At 51.9% G+C, this 23,821-nt stretch overlaps 13 protein-coding genes across 13 annotated transcripts; 6 read left to right on the forward strand and 7 right to left on the reverse strand.

The window, feature by feature from the left end:
* The first annotated feature begins 57 nt into the window (after window positions 1-57).
* Window positions 58-1,639, forward strand: BKA58DRAFT_384709 (putative alcohol dehydrogenase). The gene is made up of 3 exons (XM_046170295.1): window positions 58-806; window positions 855-1,164; window positions 1,218-1,639. Exons 1-3 carry the CDS (start codon window positions 192-194, stop codon window positions 1,400-1,402), a joined length of 1,110 nt encoding a protein of 369 aa, XP_046025122.1. The 5' UTR covers window positions 58-191; the 3' UTR covers window positions 1,403-1,639.
* Window positions 1,516-3,034, forward strand: BKA58DRAFT_360882 (kinase-like domain-containing protein; the record flags this gene model as incomplete). Its single annotated transcript, XM_046168765.1, has 3 exons — window positions 1,516-1,530; window positions 1,600-1,629; window positions 1,680-3,034. The coding sequence occupies exon 3, from the start codon at window positions 1,718-1,720 to the stop codon at window positions 3,032-3,034; it is 1,317 nt and encodes a 438-aa protein (XP_046025123.1). The 5' UTR covers window positions 1,516-1,530; window positions 1,600-1,629; window positions 1,680-1,717.
* A 65-nt stretch (window positions 3,035-3,099) lies between these two features.
* BKA58DRAFT_457692 (uncharacterized protein) lies at window positions 3,100-4,865 on the reverse strand (the record flags this gene model as incomplete). Its single annotated transcript, XM_046174641.1, has 4 exons — window positions 3,100-3,691; window positions 3,738-4,148; window positions 4,207-4,706; window positions 4,761-4,865. 4 exons carry the CDS (start codon window positions 4,863-4,865, stop codon window positions 3,166-3,168), a joined length of 1,542 nt encoding a protein of 513 aa, XP_046025124.1. The 3' UTR covers window positions 3,100-3,165.
* Window positions 4,866-5,698: 833 nt separating this feature from the next.
* On the forward strand, window positions 5,699-7,781 carry BKA58DRAFT_384712 (uncharacterized protein). The gene is made up of 5 exons (XM_046170296.1): window positions 5,699-6,255; window positions 6,305-6,432; window positions 6,497-6,876; window positions 6,933-7,028; window positions 7,089-7,781. Exons 1-5 carry the CDS (start codon window positions 6,060-6,062, stop codon window positions 7,534-7,536), a joined length of 1,248 nt encoding a protein of 415 aa, XP_046025125.1. The 5' UTR covers window positions 5,699-6,059; the 3' UTR covers window positions 7,537-7,781.
* Window positions 7,675-8,499, forward strand: BKA58DRAFT_173685 (uncharacterized protein). The gene has a single exon (XM_046165236.1). The coding sequence runs from the start codon at window positions 7,813-7,815 to the stop codon at window positions 8,341-8,343; it is 531 nt and encodes a 176-aa protein (XP_046025126.1). The 5' UTR covers window positions 7,675-7,812; the 3' UTR covers window positions 8,344-8,499.
* Window positions 8,500-9,013: 514 nt separating this feature from the next.
* BKA58DRAFT_316629 (phospholipase) lies at window positions 9,014-10,718 on the forward strand (the record flags this gene model as incomplete). The annotated part of the gene is made up of 4 exons (XM_046167587.1): window positions 9,014-9,285; window positions 9,335-9,930; window positions 10,040-10,234; window positions 10,288-10,718. 4 exons carry the CDS (start codon window positions 9,014-9,016, stop codon window positions 10,716-10,718), a joined length of 1,494 nt encoding a protein of 497 aa, XP_046025127.1.
* A 99-nt stretch (window positions 10,719-10,817) lies between these two features.
* Window positions 10,818-12,266, reverse strand: BKA58DRAFT_173730 (uncharacterized protein). Its single transcript, XM_046165237.1, has 3 exons — window positions 11,869-12,266; window positions 11,627-11,819; window positions 10,818-11,574 (listed from the first exon to the last, which is right to left on the reverse strand). Exons 1-3 carry the CDS (start codon window positions 12,065-12,067, stop codon window positions 10,917-10,919), a joined length of 1,050 nt encoding a protein of 349 aa, XP_046025128.1. The 5' UTR covers window positions 12,068-12,266; the 3' UTR covers window positions 10,818-10,916.
* Window positions 12,267-12,897: 631 nt separating this feature from the next.
* On the reverse strand, window positions 12,898-14,727 carry BKA58DRAFT_429439 (N-carbamoyl-L-amino acid hydrolase). Its single transcript, XM_046173040.1, has 2 exons — window positions 14,371-14,727; window positions 12,898-14,325 (listed from the first exon to the last, which is right to left on the reverse strand). Exons 1-2 carry the CDS (start codon window positions 14,625-14,627, stop codon window positions 13,062-13,064), a joined length of 1,521 nt encoding a protein of 506 aa, XP_046025129.1. The 5' UTR covers window positions 14,628-14,727; the 3' UTR covers window positions 12,898-13,061.
* Window position 14,728: 1 nt separating this feature from the next.
* Window positions 14,729-15,996, reverse strand: BKA58DRAFT_384721 (telomere stability and silencing-domain-containing protein). Its single transcript, XM_046170297.1, has one exon. The coding sequence runs from the start codon at window positions 15,869-15,871 to the stop codon at window positions 15,056-15,058; it is 816 nt and encodes a 271-aa protein (XP_046025130.1). The 5' UTR covers window positions 15,872-15,996; the 3' UTR covers window positions 14,729-15,055.
* Window positions 15,997-16,054: 58 nt separating this feature from the next.
* On the forward strand, window positions 16,055-17,171 carry BKA58DRAFT_384724 (Plectin/S10 domain-containing protein). The gene is made up of 4 exons (XM_046170298.1): window positions 16,055-16,229; window positions 16,374-16,387; window positions 16,486-16,569; window positions 16,621-17,171. Exons 1-4 carry the CDS (start codon window positions 16,192-16,194, stop codon window positions 16,983-16,985), a joined length of 501 nt encoding a protein of 166 aa, XP_046025131.1. The 5' UTR covers window positions 16,055-16,191; the 3' UTR covers window positions 16,986-17,171.
* Window positions 17,172-19,371, reverse strand: BKA58DRAFT_384726 (uncharacterized protein). Its single transcript, XM_046170299.1, has one exon. The coding sequence runs from the start codon at window positions 19,182-19,184 to the stop codon at window positions 17,325-17,327; it is 1,860 nt and encodes a 619-aa protein (XP_046025132.1). The 5' UTR covers window positions 19,185-19,371; the 3' UTR covers window positions 17,172-17,324.
* Window positions 19,372-19,447: 76 nt separating this feature from the next.
* BKA58DRAFT_384728 (glucosamine 6-phosphate N-acetyltransferase) lies at window positions 19,448-20,731 on the reverse strand. The gene is made up of 2 exons (XM_046170300.1): window positions 20,204-20,731; window positions 19,448-20,090 (listed from the first exon to the last, which is right to left on the reverse strand). Exons 1-2 carry the CDS (start codon window positions 20,369-20,371, stop codon window positions 19,746-19,748), a joined length of 513 nt encoding a protein of 170 aa, XP_046025133.1. The 5' UTR covers window positions 20,372-20,731; the 3' UTR covers window positions 19,448-19,745.
* Window positions 20,630-23,310, reverse strand: BKA58DRAFT_173846 (uncharacterized protein). Its single transcript, XM_046165240.1, has one exon. The coding sequence runs from the start codon at window positions 23,126-23,128 to the stop codon at window positions 20,888-20,890; it is 2,241 nt and encodes a 746-aa protein (XP_046025134.1). The 5' UTR covers window positions 23,129-23,310; the 3' UTR covers window positions 20,630-20,887.
* Window positions 23,311-23,821: the final 511 nt, after the last annotated feature.

Here is a 23,821-nt window from a genome sequence, read left to right on the forward strand (position 1 = left end):
AGAAAAGACCAGAAATGGACGCCTTAGGACAATGCTCGCTAAGCATCCTCGGTGTCGCTGCATGCTGACTGCATCTCGGTATTGGTGGAAGTATCAGGGTATGGTATAAGTATGCTCACTTTAGCTCACGATAAACATTAGAATCTCACCATCTTCACTGAGTTACCACTGAGAAAAAAAGCACTTCTACAATGTCTACCCCAACCACCTACACAGCATGGACTGTTCCGGCAACAGCCACCAAGCTGTCCGACCTAACGAAACAGCAAAAGGCTATCCCAACCCCAGGGCCTAAACAAGTCCTCCTCAAGATGACAGCAGCCTCCCTCAACTACCGCGACGTCCTCATCTCCACCCGCTCCCCCCAATACCCAGGAGACCATAAACCCGACCTCGTCCCCGGCTCCGATGGAGCCGGCATCATCCACTCGACTGGCGCAGACTCTGCCTGGGCGGGTAAGAAAGGACTTGCAGTCATGTTCAACCAGAATGGGTGGCTGTCAGGAGACTTCCGCAACCTGGACTTTGCCACGATCCTAGGCGGTACGAGCCAGGACGGCACGTTGCAGGAGTATCTTGTGCTGCCTGATGAGTGGATTGTAGAGCAGCCAAAGAACTTGACGGCGGTTGAGGCGGCCTCTCTGACAACGGCGGGGGCGACGGCCTGGTGTGCGATCCGTGGGCAACTCGATGGAAGGCTGGATGGGAGTGTTGGAGATTGGACGGGGGGCTGGACTGATAGGAGATTGGAAGGGAAGTGGGTGCTTACTTTAGGGACAGGTGGGGTTAGCTGTTTTGGGATTCAGGTAAGTCGCCATGTGTGTTGCAAGTGCACGTATACTGACAGTGTGTAGATTGCTTCGGCTCTCGGCGCAACGGTCATCGCCACTTCCTCTTCGGACAGCAAGCTCGAGATTGCGAAAAGCCTCGGTGCGACGCACCTCATCAACTATGTCAACACGCCGGATTGGGACCAAGAAGTCTCTCGGATTACTGGTGGGAAGGGCGTTGATCATGTTATCGAAACAGGTGGTGCAGGCACGTTAATGAAGTCTATCAACAGCACCCGCGTTGGCGGTTTGATCAGCATGCCCGGTGTCTTGACACCGAATGCGCCTATCGACGCGGCTTTTGTCCCCAGCATCTTGTTTACTGCGAAGACTGGTAAGCCTTCCACTGTTTCTCTTCTGCCTGGTATGCTGACGAGGAAAACACAGTGAAAGGATGTTGCGCTTTCCCGCGTGACGCAGTCGTCGAACTAGCGCACTTCGTCGAGGCACACGACATCAAGCCAGTAGTGGCGCACGAATACGCTTTCGACCAGACTCCTGAGGCATTTGAGATGATGGCGAAGCAGAGTGCTGTGGGAAAGATCGCTGTGAAGATCGGTGGAGAGTTGTGAGGAGTCCGACAGTTCTGACGTTGTCACCACCGTCGTTACAATACCTGTCAAATCTAATTACAACATACATGCAGTACGTGGTATTCGACACGGTCCCTTTTCATGGTACAATTCGTATTGTGCAAGCTGTGAGTGGCTCGTTTCGCTGTGTCATCGCACTACCAGTCAACGCAACGCAACGCCAACCAAAGTTCAAGATGCTAGGGTACCTTCCTACGAAGCACCTTGTGAGTATATAACAGCGGTGTCTGTGTTTCCAAGCCGTAACTTTGCACAGTGCTGCCACCCCAATCTCATATACCCCACCCTTGCAAAATGGATTCACTCAAGCACATAAGCCGGATCTTCCTGGGTCTCAGTGGAGAGCGAGGCAAGGCGAGCATGAATTCGCCATTCAACACAAATGATTTAGAGGACTACGCAAAGTTCAAAAGGCTATTTAGCCAAACACGTTGGTTGGGGGAAGGGGGTGATGGCACAGTCTACGCATACCAACACAAATATTCAAAAGCGCTTATTGCAGTAAAGACTCCAATTGCGTACGACACTCCATACCATGCATCTCAAGCAGCCAAGCGCATCAATGAAGAGATCGTAAATCTTACAATCCTCGGTCAACATGAGCACATCGCCGGAATGCTAGCATGGTCGCATAACCATCATCCCGCGGCCCCAGCAATCTTCCTTCCATTCTGCCAGCTAGGAGATCTTCTTACGTACATGGCCGACTATAAAAAACAGCAACTCCATCATTCAGCGTCTATCATACGAACATCCGAAGTCACGATCTGGAAGTGTCTTCGCGATATGGCTCTTGCTCTGGATTACTTGCACAATATGAACGACGATTTTGGCTACGTACACAACGACATCAAACCAGACAACATCCTAGTCGAATTTCCCAAAGGCTGGAACACAGAAGATGGGATTCCCGATGAACCAGTTTTCAGATTAACTGACTTCGCTCGCATGACAAGATACCCTCTACTCGAAGGCGAGAAGCCCAACAAAGATTTTCTCGGTACACCCGAATACGCACCACCATTAGCTGAACAAAGGAACCAGCGTCCGTCCGCTGATATCTGGGCTCTGGGTGCAACCTTACAAACGCTCGCTTTGCGCATGTATCCCGTTCAATCGCGGGAGTCTTTCATTGAGAGCCGCTTGAAAGCATACAAACCAGCGCCTATCCTGGAAGACGACGGCGCCTGGAAACGAGTGCATTGGCGCGTTCTCATACCCACCGTTTATCGACCCCTCAATGCTACACAAGAGGAACTCGAAAAGTACCACGACGTCCGGAGAAGTATCTCTACCGACGATGTGGACGCGCATAGGGTGTGGAAGCATAGGCCGTATAGTAAAACACTCAATATCTGGTATAAGAGCATGTGGAACCGAGACGAGGAGAAAAGAATTACGGCGAAGCAGCTTGTCGAGTGGTGTGTTCCGCTAGTTTCGAGGTATATTCGTGTCGCACGAAATACGGAAAAGGCTGAAGAGTGCTTTGAGAAGGCGAAGATGTCGAGGGAAGAGGTCGAGGGGAAACAGCAGAATAGGGAGCTGAGGGTCAGGGCTATCGAGCTTTTTGATGCGCCTAGCTATGAAGGTAATGGTTATGGTAGTCTTTAAGGTAAAATAGATAAATCAGAAGATTCTTTAAGCTGAAAGCATCCTAAGTCAGGGTTTTCTAAGATTACACGGAAAATCTTTCTCGTCTTTCTCACATTGCTCGCTGCCATCAGCGGACGCGCTCTCAAAATCTACAACTCCGGCTTGGTAGAAGTCGAGTTCTTGACCTTTGAGATCTTGAAGCCACCAGGCGCCTGAGTCTGGAACATGCCCTTGGGGTCGTACTTCTTAGCCGCAGCCCGGATCTTGGCGACGTTGGCGGCGCCGTAGCTACCGAGTGGGTCCTGGTAAGCGTCGGCGTAGTTCAGGTACTGCCAGTCTACCAGAGCGTCTTGACTGGCTGCGAATCTTTGCATGTCTTCGGTGACGGCCCTGAGCGCCTCCCTCGCGATGACTTCGGTCTCTTCTCCTTTGACAGCAATATCGAAAAGAAGCATGACTGCGTTATCCTTTACGAGATCGAGACCCATGACGTTACCACCGCGTTCCTTGCTGTGCTCGGCAAAGATGGTCGGGATGGCTTGGAACATGCACTGGGTAATGAAGTCTCCGTCGGTACTGATCGCCTTCCATGACTCGACGAATTTGGTGTGCGCGTCGACGATGTACTTGAATACGGTGGCATCGTTCTTGAAGGTCATGGTGAACCAGATGTCACTAGAATGGTCAGTTTGATCACTTTATAGCATTCAGGATGACATACCGGTATCCAGTAGGTTGTTCAAGCTCGTCGGTAAGGTTCTTGTGGCTTGCCTTCCTTGTGGTGTCGGATAGAGCAGGGATAGCCATGAATTTGTCGAAGCCTGCTGGAGCTACGTTTCCGGCAACATCCTCGTATGCGGCAATGATGACGATATCCTTCATGGCGGGTAGGTAGCTCCAGAACACGATGCTGGAGCCGTCAGGATAGTTCTCGACATTGTCGACCCATGCCGTGTAAGCATCGACGTGTTGCTGTGTGTGGTTCTTGTCATGGACCCTCACACCGCCCCAAAGGTCCCCGGCGGTGAATGTCTGCACATCGTAGCGAGTGACGATGCCGAAGTTGAAAGATCCACCCTTGAGGGCTGTGAAGAGGTCGCTGTTGGACGTAGCGTTCACGTTGACGATCTCGCTTCTTGATGTTAGCGACGAGTCATGTGTGTTTAGTGATCATGAGAAGGAGTACTGACCCATCCGCAAGGACAACCTCGAAGTTCTGTACCTGATCACAAGCAAAACCCCTTCGCGCAGTATAGAAAGAGTTTCCTCCTCCAGTTAAGAAACCGGCAACACCAACACTGCTTGCGCGTCCACCCGCAACAGTGACTCCGTGAGGCTCAAGTGCTCCATACACGCCGCCCCATCGGGTTCCAGGCTGGAATCGTGCGAGGTTTGCTGCTTCATCATAGATGGTCGTGTTCATGAGACCGAGGTCGATTGTCACGCCATCATTAATGTTGTTGGACCCGGCCCAGGTCGAATGACCACCACTTCGAACGGCAAACTTGCAGGTGCTTTGCGCACCCAATGTCTTAACCGCAGTCGACACTTCTTCGGTAGATACCGGTTGGACAATGCAGTTGGGTTGCAATTGAGCACTCACTGACCAGTAAGATGCAGTACGGTTCTTGTACTGTTCATCATTTTCGTAAAAGACGTTTTTCAGTCCGGCAACCTCCAGAGATGTGCACTATAGCCGGGTCAGCAATGGTCAAAGTTTGACTAGGGAGTACCCGTCACGCACGCAACTGTCATTCTTACTGCCAAGGACCACGTTCTTGATGGCACCGAACTGGGCTTCGGCGTGTAATCCCAAAGATGCAACAACAGCCGGGGCAAGGAGCTTCATGCTGTTTCAACTTTAAAACTTAGTACACTCGAAAAAGAGGATGTTGGACCGATGTGCCGGGTCAGTTGGGTTTTATTGCCGCCGTTGCTGCAGAGTTACCATGCCAGCGGCGGCTAACAGCATCCGAAGGAGTTATCGCTCCAACTTGGCACTTAAACCTGAAAAGTTCTCCTCCTATGCGGCTCTTATGCGGATCTTAACATGTATAGCAGAACGGTGCATATTCAGCTGCTGTTCTAACACGTGGTGCGCGCATCAGCCTGAAAGAGGGGTGTGCTCCTTTGGTCCCTGAAGAACGAGACAAGGACCCCAGATATTTTGATCGATATGATAGGCAAACAGCATCCCTGAACACGGGACGGTCAAATAGAACCTATCACACCCTGCACCAAGGCCGCGGGCGGTCCGAACGCAAGACCCACAAGTTACGGTAATAGCTAGTGTCGGCCTTACCCGTCGGGGTTTCGACCCTTTCGATCTGTAGGAGCAAATCCTAACCTCATCGCACGCGTCAGCATCGACTCTTCGCTTGCATCGCGGCCAATTATCGTGCTTCAGAAATGCGGATCTGAGAGGTGTTCACCATGACTCTAATAACAGCATGTCGGGTATCGCATCTCCCGATTGATCCTTCAGTGGGTACTGTGGGTGAACCAGGCGAGTACTGAATCGTCTTGTGGAATAGGGCATGGAGGCCTTTTATACAGTCTGAGGCCTTATATAAAGTCTGAATTGGTTTGAAGTGGTCTGAAGTCAGTAGACCGGCAATGAAATATATGCCGAGCGTGGTCTTCCCAATCACATGAAGATGCCATATCTGAGCAAAACCCTGGACCCCTTCTCGGTAGTCAGTGCGCCTATGATTCCGTATCGAGGTCAAAGGTCTGGCGAGGAAGTCAAGTTTTCCGAGACGGGCCTTCATGTTCAGGCGAGTACTTCGATGCGATCGACGTCAATATCGTCCACATCCACTTCACATCTGATCCGCCCCTGGACTGGAAACTTAGCGCAAACTTGGCCGTCGAGCCTCCACAATCTTATGTGTGAAGCACCTCCGCCTGCTAGTCGAAGAAAAAGGTTTCAAGGGTTCTAAGCGTGCATGCTCTCCCTCGTTGGAGTATCTTTTTAGTTGCCGCTCCCGAGACCGTCGTTCATCAATCAACTATCCGTTATTTGGCCAACGGTTGCTACGTCATGTCGACAGTCAACGGCGTCACAACAATTATCCCTCCACCCGATGGCTATGAGGTCGACTTTGCGAACCCACAGCGGAGGCTGGTGACGGAGACGTATGTGATCTTCATTGTCGAGAACATTCTGGCACTTGCGTTTCTGGGACAGCGGCTCTACACTAAGATCCGGCTCATGAAGCAATTCCAGATTGACGACGGTATGGTGTCCGACATCAGTGGCGTGGGGATTCTTCTGACAGAGGTTAGCTTTGCTCCTCCTTGGTTGGGCCTGTTCAGTCGGTACTCAAGGTATTTTGATTACCGGATTTGCGACCGGTAGTATCGGAGTACACGCCTGGGAGATTTCAATTGAGAAATATGGCTTTTATTCGCGTGTAAGCAGAAAGTCTTTTCCTAACCTTCCTTCGTCGCGTATGTGCTGACTCGAGAACTTGACAGCTCCTTCTGGCCGCCCCAGTTTTGTATGCTCCCTGCACAGCCCTGACAAAGGTCGCACTCTGCATCTTCTACAGTCGTCTCTCCCCGTCCGTAGCCTTCCAATGGGCCGTTTGGATCACCCTTTTCGTCTGCGCTGGTTCATATACAGCGGTCTTCTTCAGTTTGATATTTGCTTGCAAGCCCATTGCAGCTAGCTGGGACCCTCTACTGCTCGCAACGGCGACATGCGTCAACAGAGGGGCAATCTATATTGCCACGGCTGTAATCGGGATTGTGACGGATGTGATGCTGATATCCATCCCTATTCCGACCATCTGGGGGTTGCAAATGCCGACAAAACAAAAGATTGGGCTGACGATCATGTTTTGTGTTGGATCGATGTAAGTGTCCACCGGGAAGGAAAGTCATGTTAAGGCCCAATGCTGACTGAATGAAGCACAATGGTCACTTCGATCATTCGCCTTGTTGTGCTGATCCCAGCTTTGACAGACATGGACCAACCCTGGATCATAGCCGTGGGGTGTTTATGGATGTAAGGCCTCTGTTATTCTGTCCCTAGCGTTATGGGTTCTATGAACTAATCACAACACAGCGTCGTCGAATCGAACTTGTTCGTCATATGCTGTTGCTTGCCGACCCTACGACGTTTCCTTAAACACGCGGCGCCGCGATTAGTCGGCGAGAGTCGGGGATCTGAGAACAAAGATTCCTCAGGTCGCAATCGCGGGCTGCGCACCTGGGGTAGTGATGGACACTCCAAGCGCAAGTACGATACATTGATGCGCACTGTAGACGGCACGCAAAGAGACGGCGACGACGAGATTCCTCTTGCTGGTGTGGCACCTAAAGCTTCGGATGGACGAGTGGCCAAGATGCCGACCGGGAACGTCTCCTTCAAGGGGGACAACGATAGCGAGGAAGCTATCCTGTACGAGCGGACCGTCCAGGTCACATATGAAGGGGGTCACGGAGGCGACCCTGCAAATCCGTACACACGTCAGGTCTGGGCAGACGGGGATCTGGCACCCAGGGCCCTGTAAGCTTCGCTCCACGCTTGACGCTGAAGATGCGATTCTCGTTATGATTGCTTGCTTACGACGTTGTGACGGTTTTATGGATACCCAAGGCATTTAATCAAGGGCTGGGTTTACGATAGAGCGGGTCGATGTCGGATGCAGGGCTGGTACCAGGTAGGAGTTAGAGGGTACTTGATTTTCAGGGTAAAAGATTACATAATCACCATGTCATAGCAAGTCGCGGTTGTTGTGGAGCGCTAGTACGCGTCCGCCTCCGCACCATCACAACTTCTATCAGACATGTCTTCTTCCACAACCAAAGCCGTCGTCCACAAACCTCCAATTCGACCATTGGTCGATAGGGCATCTGTGATCCTCTATGGAGCTATCCAATCCGATCCCAGCAAAGACTGGCAGGCTCACCTCACAGCCTTGCTCTCCGACCTCCCCATTGCTATCCTGAATCCACGCCGAGATGATTGGGACAGCAGCTGGATCGAAGACATATCGTTTGCGCCATTTAAAGAGCAGGTGGAGTGGGAGATGGACTATGCGCGCATAGCCGATGTTATTGTTTTCTATTTCGCAGGTGAGGCTAAGGTCTTACAGCCCATCACGCTGCTGGAACTAGGACTGTATGCCGGAACAGGCAAGGCGATTGTTTGCTGTCCAGAGGGTTTCTGGAAGAGGGGCAACGTACAGATGGTTTGTGAGAGATACAACATTGACTTGGTGGAATCGGTCGAAGAGCTGGGTCATAAGGTACGGGCAAGGCTGTTGGCCAAGCTTCCTGAGGGGTCAACCACTGCACACCCAGAGAACGCTGTGTGACATTGCGTCGGTTTTCTTTTGCACTCCTAACCACTCACGGTCAATACTTCAAGAAATGCGCCTCAAGGCTGTTGTGTTCTGGTCATTCGATTTCTAATTGTTCAGCTGCCAAGAAAAGCCACAGTATTGCCGCTCGCATTGGGTCTTCTGCATTTTCCGCTTAGCCTTGTGTAGCCTGACAGTATGGCTAACCATCCAGGTCGTTTGTTTTTGCGAAATTGTAAGATTGTACGAGCGAATCGTAGCTTGACATTGCAAGCCGTCGCATCGTGGGGGTCCAGGCCCAACGCCGTGTTCAGCGACCGGCCTCCAGCTGAACTGCGGCTTTGCGGATCTAGCCGAAAACTGATTTACATCAAGAAAACCTAATTCAGAACCAAAGCTGAGTTTCGCGGTATGTCATACCAGATTGGTAACATCTGCATCTGAGGTCTTTACGCGCTGCCTGTTGAGCTCTGCATTCGTCTTCCCACACCAGTTATCTTTAACTCAGCCGTATGCGCTTTGCGTGCAGGTTGTTCCAAAGTTACCAAGCTACATAACGACAATGTCAGGAGATCTTCGACTTCTCAGTCTCGATGGAGGAGGCGTACGTGGTCTGGCTTCACTGTACATGCTGAGGAAGATACTATCCTTGGTTGGTAGTCCAAAGCCATGTGTCTATTTCGACATGATCTGCGGTACGAGTACAGGAGGCTTGATTGCGATCATGCTTGGTCGGCTGGAAATGTCTGTCGATCAGTGCATTGAGGCGTACACCGAACTGATGGACGTCGTCTTCGATCCGAAAGACAGAAAACTACCTTTTAAAATTCGAAATGGTAAAGTTCAGCCTCGGTACAAGACGAAATACATGGAGAAAGCGATCAAGCAGGTCATGTCCAATGCTGGGTGGACATCAGATGATAGGTTCAGAGGGTCGAAGACCTCAGCTTGTAAAACGTAGCGTCCTAACGTTCTTCGTCTCGGGGCCATACGCTGACTTAGCAAGGGTTGTGATCGCCATGACAGAAGAAAGCCGTGTCCCGATACGCTTCACCGATTATGAGAAGGCCGGCGAGCATTCCAACTTCTACAACGAAGTCAAGATCTGGGAGGTAGCTCGTGCTACGTCCGCGGCAACATCATTTTTTGCACCGATGGAAATCACGCACTCCGGTGAGCCTAGGCGGTTTCTTGACGCAGGTATCGGATCCAACAATCCCGTCGACGAGCTATATCTCGAAGCGATGTCGCTGTTCGACAAATCTGAAGAAGACTTCGACAAGCAGATCCGAGTGCTGGTATCAATTGGTACCGGCAGACCAGCATTACACGGATTCGGCGAAAAAGTCACCGAGGTCGCGAAAAGCATTGCTTCGATCGCAACAGAGACTCAGAACACAGCGAACAGATTTCATCGGACGCATAACAAGTTGGCGAGCCGGGGCGGATACTTCAGGTTCAATCCTCCTGACCTCTCTGATGTGGCGATTGACGAAGCGAGCAAGAAGGGCATCATTGCGTCACGAACTGATACGTATGGCAATGATGCGCAGATTATGGAAATGGTGGAACACTGGGTGAAAGTGGCAGGAACTGAGAAAAGTGCGTTGACTCTCGCTGTTGCTGAGGAAATGGATTTTACATAAATAGTTTCCCAACTCGGCTATTTTCCATCGTACATAGATCAATGCTAACCACTATCATACAATAGAACAAGTTCTTTCGCCAACTCCATCTGCCACTCACATCCAGCCCGCTGCAACGAAACTGTTCTATTCGCTGCACAAAGGACCTAAGTACATCAAAGAGTATGCGCCATCATACTGGCAACATCTAACGCTGGACTCATACTACGTGTACGAAACAATATACGACAGATGCGATCCCCGGGACAGAAAAGTTACTTGTACGTACCACAGATCCAACATCAAGCTCCTAACAACACTGACAACTCCCCAGTCAGCGCTTTCTTCGAGCAATTTGGCCAAGATCCAAAACCATCATCTAACCACGTCTTCGAAACCTGGGCACGCCTTCTCCGAGACAAGCGCGACGTGCGCAACAGTATACATCGGAAGCCATTTGTTATGGCAATATTGTACATGCTCCATGTTGAATCTAGTCTTGATGTCACCAAAATGACAAACATAGACCCTAATCGACGCGAGATGCTCAAGCGGTTCTCAAAATGGGTGCCATGCAAATGTGACGCACGCTGTGGCCGCGAATGGAACTTTGTCAACGAAGTCGGGCTATCGCGCGGCGGAAATGGTGGTGATGAATGTGATCTTCTGCAGTTATTCGACGATAGCAAGTGGAAGTTGATGTTCAAGAGCGATAAAGTGCGGAAACTAGAGGCGACCAGGAAGGTATGGGAAGCATCGATGTGAGATGAGGGGAGTTTTTGTTTGCTGCTTATGTTCATTGGAACTAAATGATAGTTGTATCAGGGTCGAATTTTGGCACTAGAGGGATATATGGGGTCATTCGCGTCATCTCCACTAATGATATCTCGCTAACCATGTCCTTCATGCTCAGTCTAACGTGCATCGAGGACGCCAATAGAGTATTCTTGTAGCCATTACAGGCTAATGTGAATAGAATCTATTGCCAAAGCTGCTGCCCGATTCGTGAACTGTCGACATCGGCCGTAGCATCTCACTCGCAGTGGGCCCAGACCAGTCACTAGGAGCCTCAGATGGCGCCACGTTCGGACTCGCTCCGGGAGGCGTCAGGCCGCTCCACGAGGCCATGATCTCGTCCCGAGAGCCGCCATATGAGGGTATGATCTCGGTACGGGGACCTTGAGTAACAGTCGGCTCGTATGGCAGCTGAGAAGGCCTGTTGTGTTGAACAATATTGATGTTATCGGGTCGCCTCTTCCACCAACAGAAATATCCGATTAGCAGAGCGATGACAACTACAACAATACCAGCCACCGTTATAAGAGCAATTGCAGTGGTACTGATTGGATTGCTCTTGCCGCTGCTGCTGCTACTGCCACCACCAACCGGAGGACTGTTGCTTCCGGCGGTGGGCTGAGGCCCACCGCCAGTGATCGATCGAAGGACATCATCGATTCCTGTGGTTTCGGAGTCCACGGTCTGAACTGCTCCTCCATCCGTTACTGTCGCAAGCACGAGTATGTCGTCTGAAGCTGTTCCGCATGCCCATGAGTAGAATGTATCTGTGGCGCTAAGGGCAGCGCTGCGGGCATAGCGGAAGCATTGTTGCGCTTGCTGTGAACTGTATTTTGAGATGAGCATCCATTCTACCATGAAAGGTCTAGAGGGCATACCATTGGAGAATTGAGCCATATATGGACGTGCAGGTGTCCTCTGGAAGGGCATAGCCAAAACAATCGGTCTGACCGTACGGCCGGCAAGTAGTCCAGTCATCGAGACACTCAACATTGTTGCAGCATGCAAAGCCGAGCTCAAGGTGCTGTGTAGTGATACAGTTATAGTTCTCAGCACATGTGACAGGTAATGCTGTTCCAGGTTAGACAATGACCGCTTCGCAAGGTGAAGACCAATGTACCTGAGTTGCCACGAATGAACCCGCATGTCGCAATGGATCTTTTGAATATATCGTCATGTAACTTAGGAGCCGGCGTGATGAGGCTCTCTGGTATCGCTACCTGTACTCCTGTCGCCCGCACTTGTGGATTGGGGATGTTTTTTCCAGCGACCAGCGCGCCGATGCTCAAGGCACAGAAGCGGAGACTTGTTCGTATCATGATCTACGGTAAGGCGGTATAGAACAAGTTCGTGTGGTGTTGTAAGTGGCAGCGAGGAATGCAGTTCGTGCACATGCGCTGTATCTGTCTCTACCTGCGGCTACCCTTGTTCCACGAGCTGAGAGAGCAAAGTATCAGCCTTCATGCGCAAGTATGCGTGTGTAGCACATCGGTCTGGCCGAGCGCCACCAATAACGATATCTCGTATCTTTGGGTATCATGGACGCCGACGGCTTGTAGGACCTTAGGTTAAGCGTGGGGTAGCTCATGCGAGCCTGTTGAAACACCTACAGGCAGCAATGTCAGCCGCAGTCCGAACGGACCTATCGCGACGATTTTTTTTCCTGAGCGCTTGTGTGGAATGAGTAATAGTCAAGTAGTGTTGTACGCTGATCTGTAATGCCCAGGTTGTTTGCGAGAATGACAACCTGTTCGTGCGATCAGGTCCTAAATGTCAAATTCCGCAAGGCTGAACCGAAGAATCGATTGCAGCGCGATATCACTAATGAAGCGCGAGGGCCATTGGAAAGGCACATGCTGGGTATTGAGCTTGGCGGGCTGAACGTTTGCCTCAGGGATGAGCATGGCGGAATTGCAGCTGCAATGCGCTGTGAAACGTACTCCCCTGGCGCGGTGCAATCGGAAAGTAGCCTTTGCGATTTGAGTATCGCACATAGCCCCTAAAATGACACCGTTATTGGCTCTCAGCTCTCAAAAAGAGCATATGCTGAGAAAGCTGTTGCATATGGAGGAGGCAACGGGGCGGGCATTCGGGCGTTGCCTATCTGGCAGTGGCGCTAAGTCACATGCGGCGCTACTGCACTCCAGCTTCCTCGAAGCCGCCCGATGTTAGCTCTCAAATCCTTTCGCCGAACGTGAGAGTCATCGGAAAGATACTGTTTGATTACCAATGCTACGATAAATGATCCTGTGGAATACCGAAGACTACACGGGAGCGCCATGACATGCTAAGTCGTCAGTCAGTATGCTCTACCTATAGAGTGTATGGCTCCTGCTTCCATGAAACCCTTCTCTCATCCCTCATCCTATCAAATCTCATCACACTCTGTAGCAAAACCTGAGCGCCTAGTGCGCAGTCCTCTTCCTTGCAAAATTCCCTTGGGTTGTGGCTCACTCCTTCCCTGCACGGCACGAAGATCATGCTCGTTGGGCAACGCTTACTCGCATAGACGCTATCATGCCCAGCCCCAGAGGTCATCTCCATAGACTGATTGGGACCGAGAATGCTGCGCGCAGACTGGCTGACAGACGTGATGCAGTCTGCGTGGAACTTGGTTGCTGGGCTATCGAAGTCCTCGACAATCTCAACACTTAGTGGGAGGCCGCTCGTGCAACCGTGGTTTGAACCTTCAACATCTTCGCCTGCGGCGATCTTGGGGAAGTCGCGGAGAACTAGTTCCTTCATCTTTGCGACTGTCTCATCTTTTGGTGCCCTAATGTCGAGACTGAAAGTTACCTCGCCTGGTACTGTGTTTGTCGAGCCAGGCTTTAGGTTAAGGATACCTGTAGATGCTAGTGCGGAGTTGGCGGTTGCAAGACGATGGGAATGAAGGATCATTTTGCTCGCTGTCAACAGCGCGTCAGCTCGCGACTTGAGATCGGTAGTTCCGGTATGCGTGTCCCGCCCTTTGACTTTGATAGTCATCCATTTGTAGGCTTGCACTCCAGTGACAACTCCAATCTTCTTGTTTGCCATCTCTAGCAACGGGCCCTGTTCGATATGAAGTTCGAAGTGCGCCGCCATTGGCATGGCCTCATAACTCGCTGGTGTACTCCCCAGGTAGCCAATACGCTCAAGCTCAGACTTCATGGTTGCGGTTCCAGGATGAACTTCGCGAAGGTTATGCGCCGTTTCAAGAGGGATAGAACCCGCCCAAACCCCGCTAGACACCATCGACATGGGAAACCGGGCGCCCTCCTCGTTGGTCCAGTTGACCACACCGACAGGGTACTCGGTCTCCGTCCAATTGTCAGCGAGCACTCTGAGCATCTCCACGCCAGCAGTAACACCCAAGATTCCGTCGTACCGCCCGCCAGTAGGCTGCGTGTCCAAGTGGCTCCCCGCGAAGGTAGGTGGTTTGTCGTTCCGAAGACCGGGTCGCACAGCGAACTGGTTTCCCATGGCGTCAACGGTGACTTCACAGCCAAGCGCCTTTGTTGTCTCTGCAAACCAGTCACGTGCGGTTTTGTCGGCATCAGAGAGCGCCAGTCGTTTCATGCCTGTTTCCGTTGGCTTTCTACTACCATTAGCTGCGTGGTTACTCACTATTCAGACTACTTACTCGCCCCATGGCTCGCCTATTCCCCATTGGCACGTGTCGTGTATATCCTTCATCAGTCTCTCCTGGTTGACTTTCAGATCTCTCATGGAATCATCATTCATCTCCTTCGTTCTGATGTGCCATTGTGGCGAACTAGAGAAGCATCTAACATGTTTGCATGCTATCCCTGCTCTTGGAGTAGGTACAGCTCTCGGTGCGGGGTAGCGACTGCTTGCAATGCGGAGTGCAGTCGGGAATCTGTTAGCCAGCAGAGCCATTATGTGAGGAAAGGTGAGGAAGAAGAGAGATGGAAATCATGGCGGCACGGGTCATGGAAGTCGGCATCTCAAAGGATAACATGACATGACAGGCGCCCAGTCGTAGGGAAGGGGCGGGTCGGATGTCCGATAACAGTAGTGCGGGACTATCCCGCTTTCTAATATGCAGGTTATCCGTCGGCTAATGAAAGCATGCGAACACATGATGATAAGACGAATGTAAGGGTCCTGGGTATAAGAGTGCCAGTTCATGATTCTGCCGATTTGTATCAGAACGATGCCGAACTCACGGAGCTGAACGAGTACGCCTGATGTGTTAAGAGTATGTGTATTGGTATGGGGTATCTATAGTGTAGCTTGTCCGTAACGCCTTTATATGCTGCTCAAATCAAAATGCCTCCGCGACTTTTTAGGCTACAAGACAAATCTCAGACAGCCTTGCCTTTCCCTTTTCCTTCGACCACTGGCTTCACGTCCTCCTCAGAAACCTCATCCTCTTCTTCGCTGTCGCTCATGAACTCATCATCTTCGTCATCCCACCCAAACATGGCCCGTTGCTGTGCAGGTTTCGACGAAGAAGCGATTGGTTGAGCCTCGTCGTCTTCTTCCTCTGAGCTGTCTCGTTGCCCCATGAGCATCTTCTCGATAGCTTCTCGCGTCTTGTTCTCTGCTTCCTCTTTATCCTCAACCCACTTTCCATCGAGACGTGCTGTGCCCCTGCTGTTCTGAAGCTCTTCTTGCTTTCGCTCAGTGCTAGCCACAATGTCCTCCCACTTTTTCCGTCGCTCCTCCTTTTCGCGCTGCTCCATCTCTGGCTTGATTGCGAGGTATTCGGCAAGCACCTTGGCTTCAGTGACTGTGCGCAGGCGTCGCCCGTCCAAGTTTCGGGATGATCCGTTCACGTCGCCCTGCTTCTTCTTGCGCGAGGACATGCGACCACCTTGGGCGCGCAAGATGGATCCGAAACCACCTTTGCCACCACACAGCGGTACAGTCAGGCGTAAAGACAGGAAGGTGTCTGTAGGCGAAGATAGAAGCGACGACACGGGCGCGGCGTCATGGCGTACGGAGCGGCGCGAGTTGGTGGTCAGGATGTAGGATGAGTTCTGGACCCATGGTGCGCGCTCGTAGAGTGTGTCGTAGATGGAAGTAAGAGGCGCATCCTTTTGCGTTGCAAAGGCGATGTTCTGCCCGCGGATGCTATCGACGATGACGGTGATGGGGGACTGGGTGGCGGCGTCCATGGTTGCGACTGGGTGTAGCGTATGTCGCGCGTGCGGGATGAAAACCGCGAACGTTTTAGAATGCGATTTGGAGGGGTTCACACTGCTTCGAGTGAAAGTTGTTTGTAGATGGGTGGGTGGTTTGGTGAGGAAGCGGCGAGCGATTGACTCTTTGGAGATTGGGGACAGGGCTTGGCGGCACCGCAACAGCTGGTCATAGCGCTCGCTTAGACTAGCTTCGCACCCATCACTCGAAATCGTCTGTCCACCAGCGAACTTCTGCCCTCATCGACCCTCAACCACAACTCTTAGCATCCCCGAGTCTTTCGCAAACCGTCAAGATGCTTATTCCCAAGGCCGACCGCAAGAAGATTCACGAGTTAGTCTACCTCTACAACAAACAATGCCACGGCGCATTCGAGCTCTGAGTTTCGCACGAAATGATACGACTTGATATGGGCTGAGCTACACTTGACTCCCTTCTATGTAATTGGACAAGCTTGCTAATGTTTTCTCTCTCCAGGTACCTCTTCCGAGGTTAGTATCCCCGCGCACTCGAGCCATGGCTATGGCACAATTATACATTTTCGCGGCTTTGCTGCATATAAGGATAGGCTGACACACGGTCACCACAGAGGGAGTTCTGGTTGCTAAGAAGGACTTCAACCTTCCCAAGCACGGCGAGATCGACACCAAGAACCTTTACGTTGTCAAGGCTTGTCAGTACCACCAACTGCACTGCGACATTGTCGGGCCCTAACAGACAACAGGCCAGTCTTTGACCTCGCGCGGTTACCTCAAGACCCGCTTCTCCTGGCAATGGTACTACTACACCCTCACCCCTGAGGGTCTCGACTACCTCCGTGAATGGCTCCACCTCCCCGCCGAGATCGTTCCCCAGACCCACATCAAGCAGCAGCGCTCTGCTCCTCCCCGGGGTATGCTCGGCGGCGGCGACGACCGTGAGCGCCGTGGTGGCGGCCGTGGTGGACGTGGCGGTGACCGTGGTGGTGACCGTGACGGCTACCGCCGCCGTGACGCTGGCGAGAAGGCTGAGGGTGCTGCCCCTGGCGAGTTCAAGCCCGAGTTCCGTGGTGGCTTCGGCCGGGGACGCGGCGCTGCTCCTGCTTCGTAAGCAGTTGAGGGCTTTCTGGAGTAAGGCTAGATACGGTTTCATCTTCATGTCGGGCTTTACTGCATTACAAAATGGGTTCGGATACGGCGAAATGACCGGATGATACTACGAATGGATCGCTTGTCTAAGTTGCGATGATGCAGTCTTGGACGACCATGTCCTCAATGATACCCCATAACCTTCAGTGAACTTTTTTGACTTGCTTCTTGTGAATTCAAGGGCGTGCCTTGCGACAGGCCATGCCGGCTCCTTGTCATCAATGCTACATTGGAGAAGCATGGCACGACATACGGCGCCTTGTCCTTCTTCACTATTTTTTATGACGGAGGAATGTCCGTCTCAATGCCCGCCCTTTCCAGTCTTCATCAACCCATCACCACTCTGCATCCAATTGGCACAAGTCTGCCCAATCGGTTGCCCACCTGACTCCTTCTCCACCAATACCCTCAAGAACTCGAGTCTCTCCTCCACACTCGCCTGGCCATCCTTCCGTCCCTCTTCCCTGTACTGCGTTCTACCCAGCACAGCGATATTCCTCGTACTAGGAATCCTCAGATGCTCCTTCTCAACCACAAACCCAGTCTCCTCTGTTAGATGGCATATCCAACTACACAGACTAGCGTACGCAGAGGGTTGCTTGGGCTTCTTCGACTCCGCCGTCATCGGATCAGGAATGACATGTTTTGCATGCGCCGGCGCGCGGAATCTCGTTCCACCAAAGTCATGCGAACAGCATGGGATGGCGATGAAAGGGGATGAATTGAGGTGAGCTAGTAACGGTGTCCATGGGGTGAGTTCATCGGCGTGATTGCTGATGATGAAGGTGCCGGGTGGGAAGACGCCGTTGTGATGGGATGTTGAGGTGTTGGTAGTGTCTGAGGGAGGTGGTTGGAGGATCTTGGGCACGAGGAGCATCTCTTGCAGTTTCTCGGTGTGGTTTGGTGGGAACGTTTCCCATGTTTTTCTTCGCCGGGCGTCGAAGCCCCAGCCGTGCCAACCTTCGGCGTTGAGGATGTGGACGAGCAGGCCGTTTCCGCAGCCAATGTCTACGAAGCCTGGGAAGTTGGCTTGTGCTATTTTGGTCTTTTGCTCTGCCGCATCTTTCTCTTGTTCCACCAAATTGTCGCCATCGTGTTTGATCCTGTCTTTATTTGGGCCGTACATGTCCGTCCATAGCTGCATGAGAAAAGCAGCAATACCCAGATCTTCAAAGACATGTTTCTCAGCAGGCGTCTGCTCCACCCATCCTTCGATCAAATCTTTCGCATACTTACCCTTCAAGTATGCATACGTGTCCTGGAACCTCTTTTGCCCGATGACTTGATCGTGGTGAACGCGTTTCTTATACCCAGCTCGCGCACCGCGCGAGTGTTTGTGTATGACTTCCAGAAGCTTGAGACCAGTTCGGGAAAGGCGGTTATCCAGAGGTTGGCTAGGAAAGAGGGAATAATGGATAGAAAGGTGTCCCGGTGCGGAGACCAGAGATAGAGGTGAAGATTGAGAGGTTGATAGGAAGTAGGTGTATAGCATGGCCAACGAGCGGACTTTAGGGTGATAGTAGGGTATAGCTTCTGGTGTGATAGCGTGAGGAATGTATACGACCATATACCGCTCTGCTTTGACAGTCTCCTCTTTCTCATCTGAGCTTGTGACAGTGACGTCTTCATGCGATACAAGTAGGTGACAAGTCTGCATCAGCGAGTCATCCAGCTTCGGATTTCGAGGTATGAGTTTCCGTACAACTGTGTACTCTAGCTCGTACCCTTCTATGCCTCCATCGATCAGTTGCGGTCGGCATTCTGGCCGCAGATGCTTGACAATGCTCGCTAGATCCTCTGGAGTACTGGCCTTGGGGTTGAATGTAGCGTCTGCAAAACTTTGGTAGGAAAGTTCTGCGCGCGCAAGATGGGTTGAGGTTCGATTAGGGTTCTCGAGCAGGTTGCGACTGGTTTCGAGAAAGTGCTCGGGCGCAAAGTTTGCCGGCGCGGATTGTATTATAGTCCATAGCTCGGGTGGAAGACCGGTAGAAAACTTGGGTGCACTGGATAGGTCGTGAGGTGAGAACTTGTCACCTGCAAATTCTTGGTCTTTGACTTTTGCCATCGATTGTGCTTCCTGTATTTCGGCATGAGATGCCTCTCCATCGTTAAGCTGTGACAATCCGGGTTCGTCGTCTCCAGGGCGCTCGTCTTGAGCCATCTTGTCCGGTAACTATCTCTTGATCTGGAATAACACTTCCACAATGATAAATTTCAACACCCGCTCAGATTAAGTGATCATCAAATTACGGCGGCCCAGACGATGAACAGAAGCATCCGTCATCGGTAATAGGTCGCTTCGAGGTAGTAGTCGTTGTCTCGATTCTCGGGTTGCGCGGTGGTGATGATGGCGTTGGTGGCAGAGTACAAGCGAGCAAATCGAGGTTAAGTTGGTCCACTACAGCCTCCAAGAGCAACGAACACCCCAAACGCCAACAGCAAATAAAGTAGAACACGCGTTATTTGTCACCTCGCGTTGCGATTCCTGATCGTAATGCATGAATTTCATAATATCTAGGGCATCAGGTCTGGTGGGCAAGTTTAGACTTCCTCTGGTCACAGTAGACACATCTGTAGACTGAGACGTTTACACGCAGCTCCGTATCACAATTCTATCCCGTAGCTGTACTCTATCGATAGTCTATATCCCATAGATCTGATATCTCTCCAATCTCTCCAAATAACGCCCTCACTATGCATTGTATCTCCCTTGTCACATCTCTCACCGCCCATAGTAATGCGCCATCTCGAGCCCCGCCCTCTTAAACCCACACTTAACATAGAACCCCTCATTCGCCTCGGAGCAATCCAAAATAGTCTTGTAGCAGCCCACCTTCTCCGCAACAAAGTCCAGCGCCTGAATGATCCTCAGACCCAGCTTCTTGCCCTGCTGGTCCTTGGCGACAGCAATGTCCTCAATGTGTCCTACGAGGCCGAGCTGATGGATGAATTTGCGCTCGACGATGAGGGCGCCGGTGCCGACGATGGCGTCGGACGAGTCGGTGATGCAGAGGAGGAAGTATTCATCGTTGCGCGCGGACATCCAGTCGTAGCGTTTGTTCCATTGCTGTAGGCAGGTTGGTGTGTCAGTAGTGTGCTGGTACTATGTGTGTTTGCTTCGTATTGGGTGTTGCAGAGCTATGTCTTGCTTAGTGTAGGAGGTCGGGAAGGTTTTCGTACCTCTTCAGTTATATCTCCCACTGTGGTGAGTACCCTCAGTACATCTAGGAAGCCATTGTGGTAGTCTTTCCTCTCGAGCGGTCGGCAGCTGTAACCTTCTGGGAGTGCTTTGAGGACTTCGGGCGAGATGAGCTCGGAGCTGAAGAGCGGGCCTTCGGTCGATGACATCGTGTGTATGGATCGCTTCGAGCTTGTGCGGTGCGACTACAAGTGGCTGATTGGTTTGTGACGGGGTTTGCGACGCAATTGACCAGTCTTCCTAAACCTGGTGCCAACGCGCGGGATTGGGGGTCGCGGGGGTGTTTTGGTGTCTTATCGATAAGCAGGCGGTGAGAAGAAGGTCGCGGCTTTCAAGACAACCGATAGCTTGATGTGAGCTTGTTAGCGATATTTGAGACGTTGAATATACAGAGGCAGTGCAGCGACTTGACTTTCAAGATACTGAGCAAGGTGGCTACAATTTGTCGCTGATACCTGGGCAATGTGCCAAGCATCCAGGAACTAGATCTATATTTGGAACATTCAGGGAAGCTTCGTCATGATCTTCAGGAGCTTCCTCGTGTCGGCTCGTCACGATCGTATTGCGACACTAGAGCATGGACAGAGCCCAGACACAAACCAGAGATATATTTAATGGCAATGCAGATTTATTGAATACCCACACTCGTCCGCCTGTTACTATCTTTATCGCGAGAACTTGGCCTGCCTGAATGCCCTCAGCACGTCCTCAGGCTTCAGATCTCCATCTTCAAGCTCGAGTCCCACAATCTTGGCCAGCGCCTCTGTGAGCTCCGTGTTCTGTCTCTGCAGCAACATGGCCCTCTCCTGCATCCGTGCCATCCTGCTAATCCAACTCTCTTCCTCGAGACCCTCATCATGGCCGCTGTCAATTCCAATGACTGATTCTGGCAAGGGCTCTGGTGTGTGAGCTGGTGTCGGTAATGCTCCAGCGACCGGCTCGGAGTGCTGCTCTTTCTGTTCGGAGTATGTCGGTAATGGCTTGCGCTTGATGCGCTGCAAGTCTCGCAGCTTCCGAGCTCTCGTCTGATCTTCTCGGTTTGACCGTGGCTCGGGCGATACCGCTAGTGGATGGTCATCAGCAGGCACTGACTTAGGTGACTCGGGTGGCCTCTTCGGGTTCCGCGGCGACACGGGAGCTGGCTCGGAGAACGAACGACGCCCGTGGCTGGCCATTATACGCTCTACTTTCGGGCTGGCGAGGGGGTTCGGCGTCTCCTCGTTAAATGTGATGGCGATATGTCGGGAACGTCGTTGTTTTGGAGGTTGAGATGTGGAGACAGCAATCACCTGAGTGTTGCGAGGGCTTTCGGTTGGTATGACGATCCTAAGATGTCGCGCGCCTCCAGACGTGGTCATCTCGCGGGCGCACGTCGGAATAGGCGCCTGTCTGCGCGCTCGCTGAGGAGAGCCTTCCACGGATCCGACGCGAGTAGCCAGAGTCTTGCGCTGCTTGACTTTGAACAACTTCGTTTGCTTGCGCGGTTGTGCCGAAGACTGAGGGTCTGTAGATGGTCCAGTATGTTTCAGGTAGTAACTGAGATCATTCAGGCCCAGATCAGCACTCGCTGTCAGTGCATCGTGGCTGAGAATCGGTGGCGCCAATCGTCCTACCTGCGAGGAACCTACGCGGCCAGCTTGTCCTACGTCAAGGCGTTTTGAGATTCGCTCCTTCGGAACGTGGAGATCACCCTCCAGTTGCTTGTCATCGTCAGACAACGAACATTTCTCCTCAGCCACGAAGACAAAATCGTCTGGCGTGGAGACGGCAGGCTCGATCTGGGTTGGGAAGCTTGGGTTCGTGAGCCGCTTTGGACTACGATCCGGTACTGCTGGTGGTGGCTCATGCATATCTGGCTCACCAATAGCATAGATATTGATAGGCTCTCTGGTTGATACCGGAAGAGCTGGCTCAGGGGACACCGGAAGAGGAACATCTCGTGGGTCTGGTGAGTAGGCGTGACAGATTGCCTCCGATACAGACACTGGACCGCCCGTCTGGCTATCGAAGTATCTCTGGATGATACCAAAAGTACCCATTTCACCAACCTGCTCGGTTTCGGTCTCAGGTAGCAGCTCGCTCATGGTGTCGTAGCTAGCCTTGCGTCGGTGCTTGGCTACCAGTGGCTCAAGTGGCGCATGTCGTGCGGCAATGGTCAGAGTCGGCATCGTTACTTTAAATGGCGTTTGGCGGCGCTGGCGTTTCTTATCTTTTGGGCGACTGATCGGGATGCTCGCGCTTCCAATGCTGGCATTGCGGCCTACACACTCAGAAGACAAGGTGGAGTAAGGCTCGTAAGTAAGCACTCTGGCCAAAGGGACGGAGGATGAGCGTCGATTTGGCCTGGCTGATGGTTGATAGACCTCAAGTGACGAAGGTGACGAGGACTCTTTGGAGGCAAGCTCGATTGCATCTCGAGACTCGATTTTGGTGGACCCCCGAGCTGTATGGGACGCTGTCGACGAGCTACAAGCACGTGAACTCGTAGCGATACGATTGTTGCTGAGTGAACGAAACCCTTGAGACGTTCTGGGACGTGAGTAGTTCTCCTTGAATTTCTTGGAAGGTTGGTAGACGTCGAGTGGCTTCGAAGACCGCATCTCGATATCTCGTGGTGTATGGTTGAGGAAACTGCCTTTGCGTCTTTGTTGGCACCCAGACTCATCTATAAAGTACACCGGTGGTGACAAGCCATAGCCAGTCGGTGGAGTCCCTGCAGTGGTCGGCGGTGTGTTTTCGTCCTGCGTCGATGCCGTTGAATTGCGCTTGAGCGACTCAGACGACACGCTTGTGTTCATCTTACATGTCTCCCCCAACGTCCCAGTATATTCAAGAACACTCCATCTGACATTCCCGAACATTGGGAATGAGTTCAAGAGGTTTTCAGTCGAAGCAGACGACATCATGGTTACAACCTGGCTGCTAGTTACCCTTGAAGCCGACTTTGGAGCCGCAGTCCTCCTTCAAATTCGATGCCTAAACGCGAGCTGTAAGTACGGCTTAGCAGGGAACGCTGGCTCAGATTGTGTCACAGCCAAGAGATGGGTAACTCAGCAGACGCAGTAGTGTTGTATCTCACGAAGACCGCTGATTGTTGGCTGTAACCCCAAGCAGGGGTAGATGAATGGTAGGCTTCGGTGATTGGCAGAGGCGGCGTGGGATTGGCTTTAGTGTCTAGGAAATATGGCGACCAGCAGCTCTCTTCGCGCCCAAGCTTGCTGCAGATAAGACAATTTCTCGGATTCGAGAGGAAGAAAGATATGTAGTGTAATCAGGGGCGGGTCTGAGTGTAGGGATCACTTCTCGAGCTCGTGATGCCGTGAGGTGAGCAACGTGACACTACAGCGTATTGATAGCGAAGCCGGTAGCCGTTAATGAAGTCGCATAGATCGGGAGACGTCTTTGCCTCGGGAAAAGTTGAGAATGATAGGAGTAGCATCCAAAAGTATCGGAATCTCCGCGACGCAAAGGATGTTTGCATCCGAGAAGCACAAACTTTAATTGTTTGCCCACAAAACATTTTAGAAATCGCCGCGGAACTCCAGCTGCAAGCCAGCCACGATCTGGAGAATGTGCTACTGGCCGATGACAATAATTGG

The sequence above is a fragment of the Alternaria rosae genome (assembly GCF_020736505.1).
Source record: "Alternaria rosae strain MPI-PUGE-AT-0040 chromosome Unknown BKA58scaffold_5, whole genome shotgun sequence".
In the NCBI taxonomy this organism is placed as follows: Eukaryota; Fungi; Ascomycota; class Dothideomycetes; order Pleosporales; family Pleosporaceae; genus Alternaria; species Alternaria rosae.